The sequence below is a fragment of the Olea europaea genome, chromosome 19, assembly GCF_002742605.1.
Source record: "Olea europaea var. sylvestris chromosome 19, O_europaea_v1, whole genome shotgun sequence".
NCBI classification, from domain to species: Eukaryota; Viridiplantae; Streptophyta; class Magnoliopsida; order Lamiales; family Oleaceae; genus Olea; species Olea europaea.
In genome coordinates, this window is record NC_036255.1 from 6,940,245 (window position 1) to 6,957,980 (window position 17,736).

The 17,736-nt window shown below is 37.2% G+C and overlaps 3 protein-coding genes across 3 annotated transcripts; 2 read left to right on the forward strand and 1 right to left on the reverse strand.

Annotated features, from left to right (window-relative positions):
• Positions 1–1,871: 1,871 nt before the first annotated feature.
• Positions 1,872–7,910, forward strand: LOC111368633 (amidase 1-like). The gene is made up of 9 exons (XM_022989986.1): positions 1,872–2,054; positions 2,126–2,278; positions 5,691–5,815; positions 5,893–6,018; positions 6,453–6,635; positions 6,769–6,916; positions 7,096–7,264; positions 7,389–7,523; positions 7,616–7,910. The coding sequence occupies exons 1-9, from the start codon at positions 1,945–1,947 to the stop codon at positions 7,739–7,741; spliced, it is 1,275 nt and encodes a 424-aa protein (XP_022845754.1). The 5' UTR covers positions 1,872–1,944; the 3' UTR covers positions 7,742–7,910.
• A 5,493-nt stretch (positions 7,911–13,403) lies between these two features.
• Positions 13,404–14,713, forward strand: LOC111368635. Its single transcript, XM_022989989.1, has 6 exons — positions 13,404–13,494; positions 13,605–13,682; positions 13,782–13,856; positions 13,958–14,032; positions 14,154–14,234; positions 14,343–14,713. The coding sequence occupies exons 1-6, from the start codon at positions 13,434–13,436 to the stop codon at positions 14,483–14,485; spliced, it is 513 nt and encodes a 170-aa protein (XP_022845757.1). The 5' UTR covers positions 13,404–13,433; the 3' UTR covers positions 14,486–14,713.
• A 134-nt stretch (positions 14,714–14,847) lies between these two features.
• On the reverse strand, positions 14,848–16,264 carry LOC111368634 (polyubiquitin 12-like). Its single transcript, XM_022989987.1, has one exon. It carries the CDS (start codon positions 15,679–15,681, stop codon positions 15,067–15,069), a length of 615 nt encoding a protein of 204 aa, XP_022845755.1. The 5' UTR covers positions 15,682–16,264; the 3' UTR covers positions 14,848–15,066.
• Between the last annotated feature and the right edge of the window lie 1,472 nt (positions 16,265–17,736).

Here is a 17,736-nt window from a genome sequence, read left to right on the forward strand (position 1 = left end):
CAAAAAAAAAAAAAAAAAAAAAAAAAACCTTGTTGACTAAGTTAATTATTCTATTTATGGCTTGCAGGATACAAAGAGCAATTGGCTGACTGTCAAACTTGCTTTGTAAACTTGTAGACTTGTAGTTGAGGACACAGACACCACTAAATACTGTTTATCTTCCTGTTTATTTTGGGAGAAAAAATTACTGGTCCGCGGATCCAGGCACGGGCTCGACCTTGCTATAGCTCATGTTTGCCCTTGAAAATGTCTAATTTTTTCTTAGTTTTTATTTTATTTTTTAAAGATAAATCCATGTATATTTGTATTGTAACCTGTGTCCAAACTCAACGCTGAATCCGCCACTGTACTGGTCTACTAATGTGGAATTGCTTACCGCTAACTTTTAGGTATTTAACTATATTTTGTTGATTGTGTTCTTGAAGAAGTGTCTCATTATGCCTGTCCTTCAAAAGCTCTGTGAAGAAAATAGGAGTTAAAAAAGAAGATAAGCTTTCATTCTATAGGGCTACTATGTATTGCACAATTATGTTTAGACTTAATTATGATCTGCTTCTCTTAGGCTTAGTATTATTCATTGTCAACTTGGGATTATTTCTTTTATTGAGTGGATCACTAAACTCTTCTAAACAACCTGATTAGTCTAGGTTGGGCCTTAGCTGGGAATGCCTACGGACATTACTTTGTACTTGGACTTGGTCCTCAGTATCCAAAAAAGTTGCAAGGGTGATGTAATTCTTGATAAATTCTGTTAGCTCTTGGGATAAGAATTGATGTGGTTTGAGTACAGGAGGAGCTTTATCCTCAGATAATGCACATTAATAGGAAGCTTGGTTTTATTAATTAATGCTCTAAAGGTTTTGGGAGTCTAAGGCTAGAGAGTTTGTGTAGCATAGCCTTTTAACATATTGCTCATAAATTCAGTGGCGAATTCAGGATCGAAGATCAGCTACGGCGGAAGTTGCTGTTGACCATTGACGATCGTAATAGCGAGTCGTTTGTTGAAATTGGTTCTAATGTTTGCATTCTTATCCGTTTCCCCTTCTTATAACTCTTGTATAGTTCTCACTCTGGCTCTGTTGCGAGAGAGCAACTGAAGGGCCCTATAAACTTTTCTTAACGTAAAGAACCTGTATTTTATTGTTTTCAGAGGCGTCCAGTGGCACAAGGGATTATGAGCACTGTTATGATTTATCTTACTATTGAACCGTAAAAGTTAGTGCTCCACTATTTGTTTCTTTGATGTTCTTTTCATCTAACTGATGGATTTATCCACGAATAGTCCAAATGATATTTTCTATGTGTTCAATGGATACGCATCTCTCAGCACACGCCTTGTTCAGCATGCTATACGATCTGGATGGTGAGCCTTCTTCTGTAAATGATCTATTATCACAAGTACCTAACTCATATTATCACAAGTAATCATAGGCACTTTAATTTCGCATACTCAATAATAAATAAATGCTATAAGCAAACATAATTTTATTCGGTAAAAAATAATTTTTATTTTTATATTTGCAAAACTATACCATATGGGTACACAACCCAACAAATATGATACAAATTAAATGCTTGTTTGGAAAAACTTAAAAAATGGATTTATAGTCAATAATTAATTTAATCGTATGTTTTATGTGGCTTATAACTTTTATCGAATTTTCATTATTAAAATCTGTCAAAATTTATATTAAAAGTTTTGCCAAACAACCCCTAAGACAATGTTTCGTGAAACTTCTATAGTTTTTCTCTAAACGTGTCTATAAAATTCTATTTTTTCTACCTTCGAAAAATAAGTTCTTACCTTTATATTTTCAAATTTACTTAAATAAGTTTAGCCAAACATACAGTCACAAGTGGCCACATTTTTTGGACCTTTTAACTCTGCAGCTTTCTATTTTAGATAAGATATTTATTAGCAGAGAAACTGCCAAATCCTCTGCAATGGCGACGAATTCATCAGATTACGGAGCTTACACTGAGAAATTCACTCTGCAACCTCCTTCATCTCATCAACTTCCACTAACTGGGCTCATATTTGCTGTCAAAGATATGTCAGTCTCTTCGACAGCTTTTAATAATATATGCTTTTTATTTCAAAATAATTAACAATTTTTCTCCCCAGATTTGATGTGGATGGGTATGTGGCTGGTTTTGGGAATCCGGACTGGGCGAGGACGCATTCTGCTGCTGTATCAACTGCTCCGGCTGTTTTGGATATGCTCAAGGCAGGTGCCACGTGTGTTGGAAAAACTGTAATGGATGAAATGGCTTACAGGTTAGATTAGATAATCCTCCACTTCTGATATGTCGAATTTCCAAATGTTGGCAGGATATTACTTGTCTGCACTTATTGTCCTGAATTGTTCAATCAAATCCAAGTATCATTGAACTTCCAATAGCTAATATGATATTTAATTGTGCATCTGTCCAGAAACTTTTTTTGATATCAGATGATGAGAGATCATGAATATATAATCAGGCACTGTTCGGCCAAGAAAATTGGAGAGGATATCTATGGAAACTGAAACTTTGGTTACGGCCAAAATCCCCAAGTTCCTGATCAGTAAAAATGAAAAAGAAAAAGGCTAATGCCTAGTGTGCGTTTATCATAAATGAAAAAAAATGAGAAAAAAAATAAAATAAATTGAAGTCTGCAACTAAAATAATTGCAAAAAGATTTCAATAATTGATTGCATTCAACTATGAACTTTCCTTTTGGACGTTCACTCCATACTCGGAGTTCCTGTTAGTGCGGAAACGAAGTGTTGAAGAAAAACTTGAATTTTTATTGATAGTTTTTGAGTTGCTACAGCACACTCAATAATATTTTCTTCTTTTTTTTCTTTACAATGAGACTACAAGAATGACCTCTATTTATAGGACCACATGGATAACTCTAGAGACATGGGAATATAAATGGACACCTAATAATTCATGAATTTGCATCATGTATTTTCCTGATACATTTTCTTCAAGTGCATGTAACCTTATTTATTTCCTAATATTACAAATTAATGCCATATTTAACACCCCCTCTTAATTTGTAATCTTGAGTTTTTCCTTGATCTTGTCGAACTTGTCAAATGTGACTGCCTTTGTTAAAATGTCTGCTGGCTGATCATTTGTGTTGATAAATTCCATGCAAATTTCTTCTCGACTTACCAAATCTCGAATGAAGTGATGACGTAGTTCAATATGCTTCGATCTGGCATGAAAAACTGGATTTTTTGTCATAGCAATTGCTGACATATTGTCGCAATGTATTGTTGTTGGCTCTTGTTGTTCAAACATCAAGTCTTTTAGAATTCTTCTAAGCCAAACTGCTTCACAAGCGGCATCCGCAGCTGCAATGTATTCCGCTTCTGCAGAAGATAGTGCTATAGACCTTTGCTTCCTCGAACTCCATGAAATAATATTTGTTCCAAGACAAAAGATGTAGCCCGATGTACTTTTGCGGTCAACAAGTGAGCCTGCCCAATCACTGTCAGTGTAGCCAACAAGGTTGAAGTTATTTTCCTTTTTGAACTCAATGCCTTGATTTTTGCTTGGTTCATTCATGAACCTGGAAAGTAAACTCACTGATTGAGTGATATCCGGCCTTGTGTTGAGGTAGATGAGTGAACCAATTAACTTTCGGTAGAGTGTAGCATCTACTTTTTCAGCATCATCATTGACTTGGAATTTTTTATTCGGCCCCATTGGAGTAGAGACTGGCTTGCACTGGTTCATGCTGAATTTTTCTAGAAAATCATTAATATACTTCTCTTGAGATAAAAAAAATTCTTCCCGGGCTTTGTTTGACTTGGATGCCAAGAAAGTATTTCATTTGACCCAAGTCACTCATCTCAAAGTCTCTCATCATCTTTTTCTTGAATTCTTCCACCATGCTTTTACTTGTACCAAAGTATAGAAGATCATCCACATAAAGACATACTACAAGAAAGTCTCTTCCAAGATTATTGACATATAGAGATGATTCACTCGTGCTTCGATTGAATCCATTTTGGATGAAATAGCTATTGATTTTGCTATTCCATGCTCGCGGCGCTTGCTCTCTTGAGAAAAGTTTGCTGCACTTTTTCTTTCTGTCATCTCTTTATTTTGAAACCAACAATCCCTTTGAGAATGATTGGGGATCTTGCACCTTTTGCATCTAAAGTAGCACTCCTTTGATTCATGATTTATTTTTTTGCAAATTATGCAAGTTGGATTGTTACCACCAGAAATTTGTGTTTGCTTGCCTTTCCATTTGCTTTGCTTGTCACCCTTCTTCCAATAGCTATCTTTTTGTTTTGTTTGATTTGAGCCTCTGTTGTGTTCTCCATAGTTGTTCGATCCTCCTTTTGATGTTTGCTTTGATTGGAAAGCTTGTTCGGTAGTGGATTGGTTACTCGAACGATTGATCCTTTGCTCATGGGCAAGAAGTGACCCGGTTAACTCATAAATGGTCATTTTGGACAAGTCTTTCGATTCTTCAATTGCGGCTGCAACATGGTCAAACTTTGGAGGAAGGCATCTTAACATTTTCTCCACGACTCTTTTATCTGTAATTGTGTCACCACAGCTTTTGATTTGATTTACTGTCTCAGCTACTCGTGAAGAAAAAACACGAACCGATTCTCGTTCTTCCATTTGGAGATTATCAAAGTCTCTCCATAAGGATTGAAGTTTCAAGGCGACGTTTTCTCCGTTCCTTGAAATTCTTGCATCAATATTTCCCAAGCATCTTTGGCTTTTTTAACACCAAAGATACGAGGGAAAATTGATTTCCCGACTCCTTGAATATAGCGGAGAGCCATTGCATCTTTTCTTTTAAATTCTTTTTGCAATTTTTCGTAATTTTCATTGTCTTCGGATGGTTCTTCGTACTCCTCATCGTCAATGACATCCCAAAGATCTAAGGAGATGAAGAAAGTTTGCATTTGGATGCTCCAGTATTCATAATGCTCGCCTTCGAAGATTGGGACTTGACTAGAAGAATATGTAAACAACGAAGCTATTTGTATGAAAGCCATGAAAAAATGCAATCACAAGTTATAGCTCTGATACCAAATATGTTAGTGCGGAAACGAAGTGTTGAAGAAAAACTTGAATTTTTATTGATAATTTTTGAGTTGCTACAGCACACTCAATAATGTTTTCTTCTTTTTTTTTTCTTTACAATGAGACTACAAGAATGACCTCTATTTATAGGACTACATGGATAACTCTAGAGACATGGGAATATAAATGGACACCTAATAATTCATGAATTTGCATCATGTATTTTCCTGATACATTTTCTTCAAGTGCATGTAACCTTATTTATTTCCTAAGATTACAAATTAATGCCACATTTAACAGTTCCATGCGTTAAAACATGAAATTTATGTTGCACCTATGTCCATCGCCGTTTTAATATTCAAGCTACATCAAATGCATTCGTCACAAATGTAGTTTTCTTGCAGAAATTTAAGTAGCTTTCCAAAAGCCATTAGTCGAATTAATAGTTGATAATTTGTCGATAAAAACACACATATATGACCGGTGAACTAAGGATGAAGTTTCCATTTCAGTCCCCACGAACCATGCTACTAAGATGCATTTCAAATGGTGATTTTTCACTTCTAAACTAATTCTTCTGTGTTGGACTGAAGATCTACGTTAGTCACAAAAATAAGATAGCTGAAATACAGTTTCTTTGGCAGCATAAATGGAGAAAATATACATTACGGGACGCCAACTAATCCCTGTGCGGCAGATAGGATACCTGGAGGATCTTCTAGTGGATCTGCTGTTGCAGTTGGTGCAAAGCTTGTAGATTTCTCCTTAGGTGAATTTCTTCGCATTAGAGAACATTTCTTATTCTATTTTATCCTTAGTTGAATCAAAACGTGTTATCTGCTATAGGTACTGACACTGGAGGAAGTGTTAGAGTTCCTGCATCACATTGCGGGATTTTTGGTTTTCGACCATCTCATGGAATTGTTTCAACCTCTGGAGTCATTCCTATGGCACAAAGTTTTGACACCGTAGGTGAGGAATAATTTACCGATGATTGGACACTCAACTGTCTTTTTTGCTAAGTGCCAAATGTTAGTAAATAGCACTATGAGTTCAAGAGCTGCCAATTTCTGTAACTCTATAAAATTGATGTTTTACTACAACAATGCTAATGATTTTCTTATCAAATTAAAATCAATGGAAGGGTTTTAAATCGCTGCCGTAAAACGTGGAACGAATCAAATTGATTGAAAAGACAAACCCCTTGTGGGCAAACTTTTGTTTCAAAGTTTATCTTTTTACAGATGACACCAACACTCCAATTCACTTTTTCTTGCTGCAAGTTTGTATGTGTATTCCTATTTTAGACTTTCGTGTACTCGTTCCACTTGATGCTGTCTCAGATTATGCTTTTAGATTTACGACATTCATTGGGCAAACGATTTCATCTCAAAATTCTCTTTCAGGATGGTTTGCAAGAGATCCTGTGATTTTGAAGCGTGTTGGAAAGGTTCTATTGAAATTGCGAGACGATAATCCTGTGAGATTCAATCGTCTTATTATTGCAGAAGATTGTTTTAAACTGTCAAGCATCCCATCTGAACGACTTACAGAAGCTCTTATTAGCTCAATAGAGAAGCTACATGGAAGTATGTTGTTGTCATTCAAAATGTTATATTATCGGGGATTTGAAGTTTGCACAATACTTTTAAGATATAACGTTTACTTAGGTTGGCATCACAACACAAATACATATGTTACTAGTGTACCTGATTTTTGTAGGTCAGAAAATAGAATATGCAAGTCTTGGGAAATACGTTGAGGACAATGTTCCAAGTTTGAAGTATTTTAGTAATAATGGAACCAAAAACCAAGAGGATAGTATACCATCATTGGTAGCTCTTTCAAGCGCCAGACACTTGCTTCAGAGGTGCAAATTATGAACAAGATTTGTTTGGATATATGTTGGTATATTATGTTTTCTTTTCATTGTTTTGGGTGTCATGTCGATCCATTTTTTGAATCGATTGGCAAGATTTTATATTAAATTTTACACAATGTCTTCATCATATATTTTGAGCCCTTTAACAACGTTATTATGAAGCTCAGGTATGAATTCAAGAACAATCACAGTGAATGGGTCCTCTCAGTCAAGCCTGATTTAGGTCCCAAAATAGCAGAGCGAGTGTGGAAAGCTCTCCAGACAACTGATGAAAAAATAGATATATGCTATTCATTGAAGACTGAACTGCGCGCAGCTCTCAACGCTTTATTGGGAGTATATTCTCTCTCTTTTTTAATCCTTCAACGATCCAAGTTATTTATTGTGCATCTTATGATATCAGCAGCAATGCATTTATATCTACAACCACTAATGCTATTATATTTCTTCATTTGCATAGGATTCTAGCATCTTAGCCATGCCTACAGTTTCTGACCCTCCAGCAAAGCTACAAATAGAGCCAACCACCCGGGAAACTCTTAACGCCAGGGCTTTAAGTTTGTTATCTGTTGCAGGAGTATCTGGGTTTTGCCAGGTTCTATCTCGTTTTTCAGTTCTTTATGCTCTTTATTGCTTGCTATTATCATTGATTAATCACTAATATTGATGAAATTGTGAAATAAACAGGTAAGCATACCACTAGGCACACATGATGGTCTCCCTATAGCAGTTTCGTTGCTAGCGAATCATGGCTCAGATGGATTCTTGCTTAATTTTGTGGAGAGCATTGACACCACTCTCAAAAGGCAGTAAAATGTTATCTGAGAATCTTGCTGAATTTGTTTACATAATTGTAATTTTCACTTTATATGCTTCTTATATCATCTAGCTAAAGGTTCACGATAATTAAGAATCAAGAGAATAAAAATGAACTTGCTTCTAGTAAGCAAGTATGCCAGTGAAGAGCTCACTATGTTCATCAGTGGCGAATTCAGGAGTTTGAGTCAACACGGGCGGTCGTTAACTATCTACCGTTGGCCGAAATAAAATATTAAAAGTCTTTTTGGTATCTATTTTTTTTTGGCAAAAAATGCATTTTGGAATCGTGATTTGATAAAGAACATCTGAACGTGTGACTAAAAATAAAGAAATTTTTTGAATTTAAGTATAATATTATTTTATTGAAAAATGTATGGATGAAAAGAAGAAAGAAAAATGTAGTTTTAAAAAAAGAAGGAATCGAACAAGGCCTAAAGTATAATATAACAATTATTTTGTTTAAAATGAATATATATAATTATGTTATAAGAATAAATAGAATTCATCAAATAACATTGTTGCCAAGTTTTATATAATTCAAAGGAAGGGTGTGAATTCAAATATTTAAAATTGTTTGCATTAAAACAATCAAAACATAACAAATATCATTTTGTTAAATTTAGTAACACAATTCAAGAGGTATTGTAATGGTTAAGTTTCCACTACCTTTGCTTGAGATCATGGGTTCAAATCCTCATTGTCCATTTCTTATTGAATTTTGGTAAAAATTATAGAATAAAAATAATACATAACAATTTCATTGACAAAGATTCGAACCTAAGACTTGAAGTATATTAAAGCTAATTCTCACCAAGTAAGCTATAAGGGATGCTTGAAAATGAAATCAATTATCAACAATATAAGGTAAAAATTAAATCTATTACTAACAAAAAAAAAAAAAAAAAAAGTCCCGGCAGATCCAGCTAGGGCGTCGCTGGCCGTCCTTTAGATCCACCACTGATGTTCATTGCGTTGGTTTTTAGCTTTAACCACAACAGGAAATTGATTTCCTTTTGAAGATGAAGACCATCTGATTATGTCCCCGTTTGACCCCATTCTTCTTCTCATTCTTTTTTGCTCTCTTATTTTCAACCATACACTCTTCCGTAAAATAATATTACACGCAAATAAAAAAAGAGGAAATTATCAAAATAGTTAACTTTTGGCTTCATAATTACAAAAATGTCACTTTTTTTTTTTACATTACAAGAATATCAATTTTACAAAATTTTAGACATATTTGCCCTTATTGTTAAATTTAAATACCCTACATATCATAATTAAATGAGATTTGACCAATCAAAAAATTGTACAAAATTAGTTAGACAAAATGGAATCCTGCAACCAAAAAAATGCAGAATGTGAAAGGAAAGGAAAGGAACCCCCAAATCCCTAAACCCAGCGAACTCAATCCCTAAATCCCGGCGAACTCAATCCTTAAATCGAAGAGAAATCCATAAATCCAAGGCAAATCCCTAAATCCCTATTGCCGTGAGTACGAAAGGAGCCTGAATCGCGAAAACCCAGTCCAATTTCTGTGGATAAATCGCCCATCGAAGTTGCAAATTGCTGGCGAACTCGTCTCCCTCACCGAAAACGGAGTCCCTCAAACTGTGAAACCCAGTCCGACTCCGATGACCGAAAATAGAAACCCAAATCGCGATCTTCTCAGTGCTGCAATCTTTTGATGTTGTCCGCTGATTGCCCAGCAGTACTCGTACGTATGGTAATATGGTTTCTGTGGATCATTTCTTTGTTTTTGCCTTTTGTGAAAAAGGATGTATGGGTTTTTGTTTTTGGTGTGTATTTGATGGACTATGTATTGCATCGGTGGAGCTACCTTAAGTGAAATATTAGAAAGATAATACAAATTATCCTTCACATTTAAAATTTTTGATTTCATGATACTATGAGTGAAAAAAATCTTTATGTTTGAAGGACCCGTCCTCTTTTGTTTGATAAATTGTTCTGCATTACAATTGCATACATTTATTGTTTTTTTAATCTGAAATAAAGAAAACATCAACAAAGATGGAGATTATGGACATGTTGTGCAGGTCGGTGATGGTATGGATTTTACTTTTTCTTGGTTGATGATTTAGTAGCATAATTAATTTGATGGTTGTTTTATGTGTATGATTGGTGATGCATGATATAATGAGATTTCATATCGTGTTAGTAAATTCTTTCCATGTTTGAAGGAGTTTCCACTAAATTTACTAATTCTGATCAATTTAAGTGTACATGCTTATGCAAATTTTGGTGGCAGAGCCTACTGCACCATATGGATCCTGGATTTTGGTGAAAAGTTGGGATCTAGTACTAAATTGAATGGAGATACATGTTTCGTGTAGCAGACTACAAATTTACTGGGGACAATTACTTTTTGTTTTAATCGAATTATATATGCTTTGTCAAAAACAAAAGCCAAAAGAAACCATATTTCATGTTTGTACTGGTGATAATTTTGTTTCTATGCACGTATGTTAGAGTTTCTGCAGTTGTGTTACATCAAGTATATGTTTTTTTTTTGTTAAAAGTACGTGCATTTTCCTTGTTGATATTCAGTATTAGTCGCTTAGTTGTATGTATGATTCATAAACTTTAATTTGACATAAATAAAGTAGTATTGTAGAAAAAATAAATTTCTCATAGGAATCTAAATTTCACATTTGATACTAGTCACTTTTATGAGTGCACTTATGTTAATAATATTTGTGTTATGAATAAATAAATGTGGACCTTGTCCTTTTGTTCTTTGACTCGCCCTATGATGTTCTAACATTATTTAAAGTCTGTTGATTTCACGTGTTTCTTAATGACATGTTAAAATCAAGTTGTTCACTAAATTGGACAAATCAAAATTATACCTGACCTTTGTCGTGGGAAAAAATAATGAACATCTCAACCTGCTTAGGGATCTTTCGCATCTTAATATACTGCTTGAACTTGACAACTTATCGAAGTCCATTTTCACATTGCATGAAAATGGGAAACTATCAACAGGTAACACTACATTTGAATACGTTTTTGGTTGATATAATGAAAATATTTTGTTGTGGACAGTGGGTGGTTGGCAATGGCAGTGGGTGAGAAATGTCGAAACTGAGGCCGTGCCCGATTAATTTTGGGTTTGATACAAACTATTTTTGATTTAAAATGTTGTTCGTTAGGACAATGTTTGTGGACATGGACATGTAGACATGTGTATTTTAAAATTGTTTACATTTATAGAGTACATATTTAGTTCTCTAATTATATTTTGAACCCATCATAGATTCGTTTATTCTTAGAAGTTTGTATTTGGTTATTTACATTAATTATACTTACGATGTGAACCCTTTTGCAATATGCACCTTACAATCCATATGCTACATTTGCAAGACGATAGTGTAATGAGACATCCTATAGAAAAGGACTTAGAGGGTGTTTGTTTTCACTTGTAATTGTTTTTCGACTGTGATGACTGGATTTCCGTTGTTTTGTACCAAGTTCGTGTGTTGGGGCACCATGCATACGTATCACATGTGCTTGTTGAAAACTATCGTTCCTGACAGTTAGCTGCAGGCATTCTTGACAGATGAGAGATGGTACTGTCCTGCCAGACGAGTGCAGTCATTTGTCGACACAGGTTTCGGTGACAGTGTCTCGACACATGACTGTGGGCAGTGACGACATGCACACGTGCGTTTCGAAATAACATGTATGTCGAACATTCATATCTCATTGCCGGACGTATTTTTGCACATTCAAAATATTGTTAGTAACATTTTTTTTAGTTCGACATTGCATGCACAATTCGACATAATCTGTTCTTATACGTTTGGGTAGACGATCTGTTATTATACGTTTATCGTATTACTTGTTCCAATTGATGTGGTTGTATGCTCTTCCGAAGTACGCTTGTTCTTTGAAATATTCATTTGGTATTGATTTATGGTCTGACCATTATCGTTTCATGTGCAGAACAGATGGAATTTCAATTTTTGGTGCCGGAGAATGTACGGTTGCCCGCGCGCATCCCGTAACGGAGCAACCTCAAGTACATCAAAATGGTGATGGATAACTTCGACGACCAACTGCGGGATGACTTTTGGAACTGCTGCCTTGTGTTTCTTGCTGACATTTCGGAGATTCAGTTTTTCGGTCAACTAATCCAGGCCCTTGTGTGCTGAGGGATACGTTGCAATAAGTCCCATGAGTTGTAGTTCAACGTGCAGGGCCACCTTACCCGATTTGGACTGCAGGAGTATGCTATCGTGACTGGACTGCATGCTGACTCGTTTCCAAAGGGTGATCGGTTGAGCAAAGCATTGAAGAAAAGGAGGCTGTAGGAAAAGTATTTCAAATCGCTGGACAAGATTTCATGTGCCCAGTTGGAGAAGACGTTTGTCCGTGCTTCGACACCCCGGGCAGATAGATACAAGCTTGGACTTGCTCTGATTGTTGAAGGAGTTATCATTGCTCCGCATAATAATGTTGACATTGATGAGGATACGCTCTCTCGTCGATGACTTGGAGCTGTTTTTTTCATACCCTTGGGCCAAAGTGGGGAATAGGCGTTTGTTGAATGGATTCCGGGGTACTTCGGCACGTAAAATGAGCGATGCAAAGATGAAGAACGAGAAGGATGTTAGTTACACAATTCACGAATTTTCGATCGTCATGCAGGTACGAACAACATTACGTTTATGTGTTTTGTTTGTTAGTATTGGAAGGGTAACGTACATTATTTGGATGGATACTTATGCGACATTTTTATGTTTTTCGTCCAAATTTTTATTTTTGTCCGGACAGGTTTGGGCATTTGAGGCCGTGCCCGAACTCGGCGAATGCTTCGGTGAGCGGATGGGTGAACGATCGCCCCGACTTCTGTGTTGGACCTCTACGAAACAACCGCAGTAGCGTACGTATGATGCGTTCTTCAGGGATGTACTCGTCATGGACATTTTTCATTTCCGTTTCAATTCTTTTGTTTTATTGGGAATAGTATGCAATATATTTTAATTACCCGTTCCCCCCTGTTTCTACAGCTGCACGTGCACGCCACATTGTGTCCCACGGGGGCCGAGCGTGATCTGCCATACATCGCCAGTTTGGTGCCGTTCACCGATTGTCCGGTGCAATTTCTGGACGACCTCGCTATGAGTGTTGTCGGGCCACAGTTCCATGAGGCGGCACCGGTCAGTAGGGGACATGAGGATAGCAGTGCGGGTGACGGCCATGACGACGAGTCCGGTGCAAGGGCTGAGGACGGTGAGACATCTGCGAGCGATGATCGTCAGACACCGGAGGGCAACGGCAACGATGGATCTAAGGCTGATGATAGTGGTGGTGACACCTTTAGCGAGACTGGTGGTGGTAACACCGAGGATGACGAGGATCCTCGGGACGGCAGTTTGGTACATTACCCACTCCAATGGTTGGCCCGTCGACATCTGGGCTGTAGGGTACGCGTGGTGGACCGACTGTGATGAGGGAGGACATGGAGGTCATGTTGTTGGACCAGCGCGTCCTCTTCGAGATGAGGTTGCGGACTGTGAAGTTTGAAATGATACAGCACGTCACCTAAGAGTTCGCCAGACTGAGGGACTTCATATCTACTTTGGTGTCGCCGTCCAATGGCACTTCCACTTCCATTGTATTTTTGAAATTTCCAAATTACTTAGATGTACATGGGAGAGACATGGACCTGTGCTTGGATGACGGTGGCCGTCCTTTGCCTATCGGGAACTTGGAGGTGAATGGTATGTTGGTTAGTTCTGTGTAACACATTTTTGTCTTTGATGTCATCTCATCTCGTGATATGCAAGTGTATTGAATTTCACTGTAATACTAATTTTTTTTGGTTTTCAAGTACACGGGCAAGGCAGCGACATATGGAGCCCACATGATGACGACCGTGCAGACGAGGCTGAAATGCAGGAGGGGAATGGTACGTGCGTAAATTTTGTATTTTCTGTCATCTCATCTCGTGATATGCAAATGTATTCAATTTAACTCGTTGAATAATTTTTTATTTGTTTTCGAGTAGCCGGGGAAGGCAGCGACAAACGGAGCCCACACGACGACGACCATGCAGACGAGGGTGAAATACATGAGGTGAACGGTACGTGCGTACTTTTTTTCAACTTCTATCGTCTCATCTCGTCATACGCATATGTATTCAATTTCACTCGTTTATTGCTTTTTTCTCTGTCTTCCAAGTAGACGGGGAAGGCGGAGATGAACATAGCCCACAGGACGATGACCGTGTGGAGGAGGGTGTTATGCAGGAGATGAACGGTACGTGCATAATGTTTTCCAACTTCTGTGATTTGGGTTCTATTACCAATAACTTTCCCCCTACGCAAATGATAATTCATATCTTGTGTTTGTCCATTTCACCCAATTTTCTTTCAACTAGATCCAGGAGAGACCGTCCCCATCCTCCCGAGCGACGAGAACGAGGAAGGCCCATCGACCCATGACGTCACGGAGGTGGACGGTATGTGCCTATTTTTCTTGAATAATCTTATTCCACAACTATGTGGCATCCTTCACACAGAAATTTTTCACTAAAATGCTGAAATGTTTTATATGGGCGCTGCCACAGACTTGCCGGCACAAGTGACCATACTAGAGAAGGGAGGCAATGTGTGCAGTACTAACAGGCGGCGATCGACTCGTGTTCGACGTCCTGCACCACCTACCCGTACTTCATACATGAGGAAAAGGGTAAAGAGAGTAAAGAAATAAGTGAGTTCAAGTGGTTTGGTAAGGTCTCATGTAGCAGTAGATACGTTGTTCGTAACAAAGACATGTTTTTAATTTGGTTTGTTTTATGGACGGATACGCTTGCTCAACCATATGCTACACGTTAAACTGTCTTATGTACAGTACATATTGTATTGCAATAATAGATGTTTAGTGCAAGCATGGGATGGTATTGTCCGTAAATTTTGTGTGTATGCGTTGACGACATAATGCATTCATTGTTCATGAAATATGCTACATGTTAAACTGTCTTTTGTAGAGTACATATTGTTTTGCTATAATAAATGTTTAGTGCAAGCATGGAATGGTATTGTCGGTAAATTTTGTGTGTATATGTTGACGACATAATGCATTTATTGTTCATGAAATATGCTACACGTTAAACTGTCTTTTGTAGAGTACATATTGTGTTGCTATAATAAATGTTTAGTGCAAGCATGGAATGGTATTGTCGGTAAATTTTGTGTGTATGCGTTGATGACATAATGCATTTATTGTTCATGAAATATGCTACATGTTAAACTGTCTTTTGTAAAGTACATATCGTTTTGCTATAATAAATGTTAATTGCAAGCATGGGATGGTATTGTCGGTAAATTTTGTGTGTATGCGTTGACGACATAATGCATGTATTGTTCATTCAATGTGAAAGGGTACATCAACATCAGAAGTAAAATGAATATATCATCATTCTTATACATCCCAGTCATATGATTTGTCAAGACGAACTGACAATTTTTCCTGTCAGAGTCTTCAGAAAAATCTACATGCCTCTCCTCAACTTCAGCTTTAACATTATCAATGGTGTCGGAGCTGTCACCTTCACGGGTTATTGTCTTCCCCGTAAGGGTTTTGACAATAATATGCCTGCCACCACCAAGCCTCAACACCAAGTGGAGTGTGGACTCCTTATAAATTTTATAGTCGATCGAACTACGGCCATCCTGAAGCTGTTTACCAGCGAAAATGAGCCTCTGTTGGTCTGGTGTGATGCCTTCCTTGTCTTGTATCTTGGCTTCACCATTATATTTATGGCATATAATGTTTATGATATATGTAAGGGTTGTTCGTTTTTTGGTGATTAGATTGCATGCATGTTTCCTACTCCATAGGTGAGTAAATTTTTTTGTTTTTACGTTGATTGGATGGATAGTTACGAACACTCTCTGCTGTGTCATTTCACTTTAGCAGACACCTGATGCAGGTAGGCAGCAGATTCATTCGGAGGGCTGATTTTTGAGTTGAGCGTGTGTGTTCATCGAGGTGTGATGACGAATTTTTGTAGAATGATGAAGAGTACAAACAAAATGAAGGCTGAGGCTAAATCAAGAGGTGTAGTTAATAGCACCAAAAAATAGCCAAAGGGATCCAAACCTAGGTTCATGCCTGAAGGTGCAACTGTGGAGACCATTACATACTACCACATATGATGTGGTTGATGATCTCAAGGGGGGTTGCGAGATTACTTCAATTCCATATTGGGATATGGTTAAGTGGAATGCACATTGACACAGGACACAGGACATTTGTTTGTACTCTAATTAAATTGATGTTCATGTTATTTGATGAAGTAGTAGTATTTTGTACTTTAATTTCATTGGAGTTGAAGGTGTTATACCTGCACAAATGAATCATTGTATGAAATGATCTTGTGGGTAACGGAGCGTGGTCGAAGGATCGAGGACAATGATTATTGTAAAATTCGCATTACCGTAGTATGAAAAATTCGGTGTTATCTTTGCTACATTAGCCCCAACATTACAACCGGTGTATGTTTATTTCAACATGCGTTTTAGTATGAATTAGCTTGTTCGTACAAATTAAAGTTTATTTGAAAAATGGCTTGTCGTGTCACCCAATGTTCATCTTCATTGGCAGGGACATTAATTTTATCAATTTTTCATGCAATTCATATGATTTAGAATTTAAAAACTGTATTCAATTGTGACTAAGGACTACAAAAATTTAGTAAAGTAATGTAATGACAAATTGATTGCAGGAATGTTGCCATTGCAGGTCTTGCACATGGGTACAATTTACTCATAATTCTCACCATTTATGGATTGTATTAAAGTACACTTACACCCTTAACCATCACACCAATGGTCAATCAAGTGTTAAGTAGAAATGAAATGGTGGTTGGTTGTTAAATTGCTTTAAATGTCCTCATATACCTCTAGTATAAAATATGGCTTGCACTCTCAAGTGGAATATATGAGAGTCTTTCTGAGGCATCTTGTAGTAGGAACGTATCACAGTATTTGAAGTCTGTTTTGTCATATGAAAACAATGGCATCGTCCACGCGAAGCAATTCATCACTGGCAGTTCAAGAGCCGTTGCCGACACTCAGTTCAACCCCGCTATGTCCTATCGTAATTTCTTCGGACGATGAGAAAGTGAGTTCGAATGGTGGTAGGAGAGCCATCACTGTCGTTCCCTTTCCGAACCTGGACGAAGTTGCAAATGATGAAGGTGAAATGTGCTTGAATGGGTCATCCCATTTATGGATGCAGACGAAGTTCGACGTTACGAGGATGAGGGACAGGCTCACATTCCATCGCCCGAGGTAATTGTCATCAGCTCGGATAATGACGGTGGGGAAGAAGGCTCAAGTGTTAGGTCGGAGTGAAGAGTCTGGCTTTGTTGCGTGTGTGGGTTTCTACATATGTATGTATAGTACTTTTTTGTAAGGGATGAATTTTGTGACGCTTAACCAATTCTGTAGCATGTATGAAACTCCCGTTGGCAAGTTATGTGTTTTTGTATTTTGTTAAACGGAGCGTCGAACAACTGTCGAGAATGGCAGGCACCATCTGTCGGGAACGACAAATGAACCGTCGGGTTGTACTGGGAAATTTTCTGTGCATGTAGTATGGATATTCATGTAACATGTATTTTGGGTGAATGAACACAACCTCATGTGTACATTCAATGTAGTTTGTAAACTTTGCGGATAGTGTTATGCGCTAAAAATGATGTGTTCGTAATATGCATTTCAAAGGAAACTTGTATAATGGTTGAGCTTTTCATATTCCATACATTCAATTTATATGTGTCAACAATGGCAACAATGTTATGCACAACAAAATTTTATTTTGGTTCGAGGCTGTTATGTAGTACGTTGTGCCTATTTGCGTACTGTAAATGTTAACATAACAAAGAGTAATGTTTATGCGTAAGAGAATGAAAACAATAATACAATATTTACATTGTCATATACAAACGACATCGG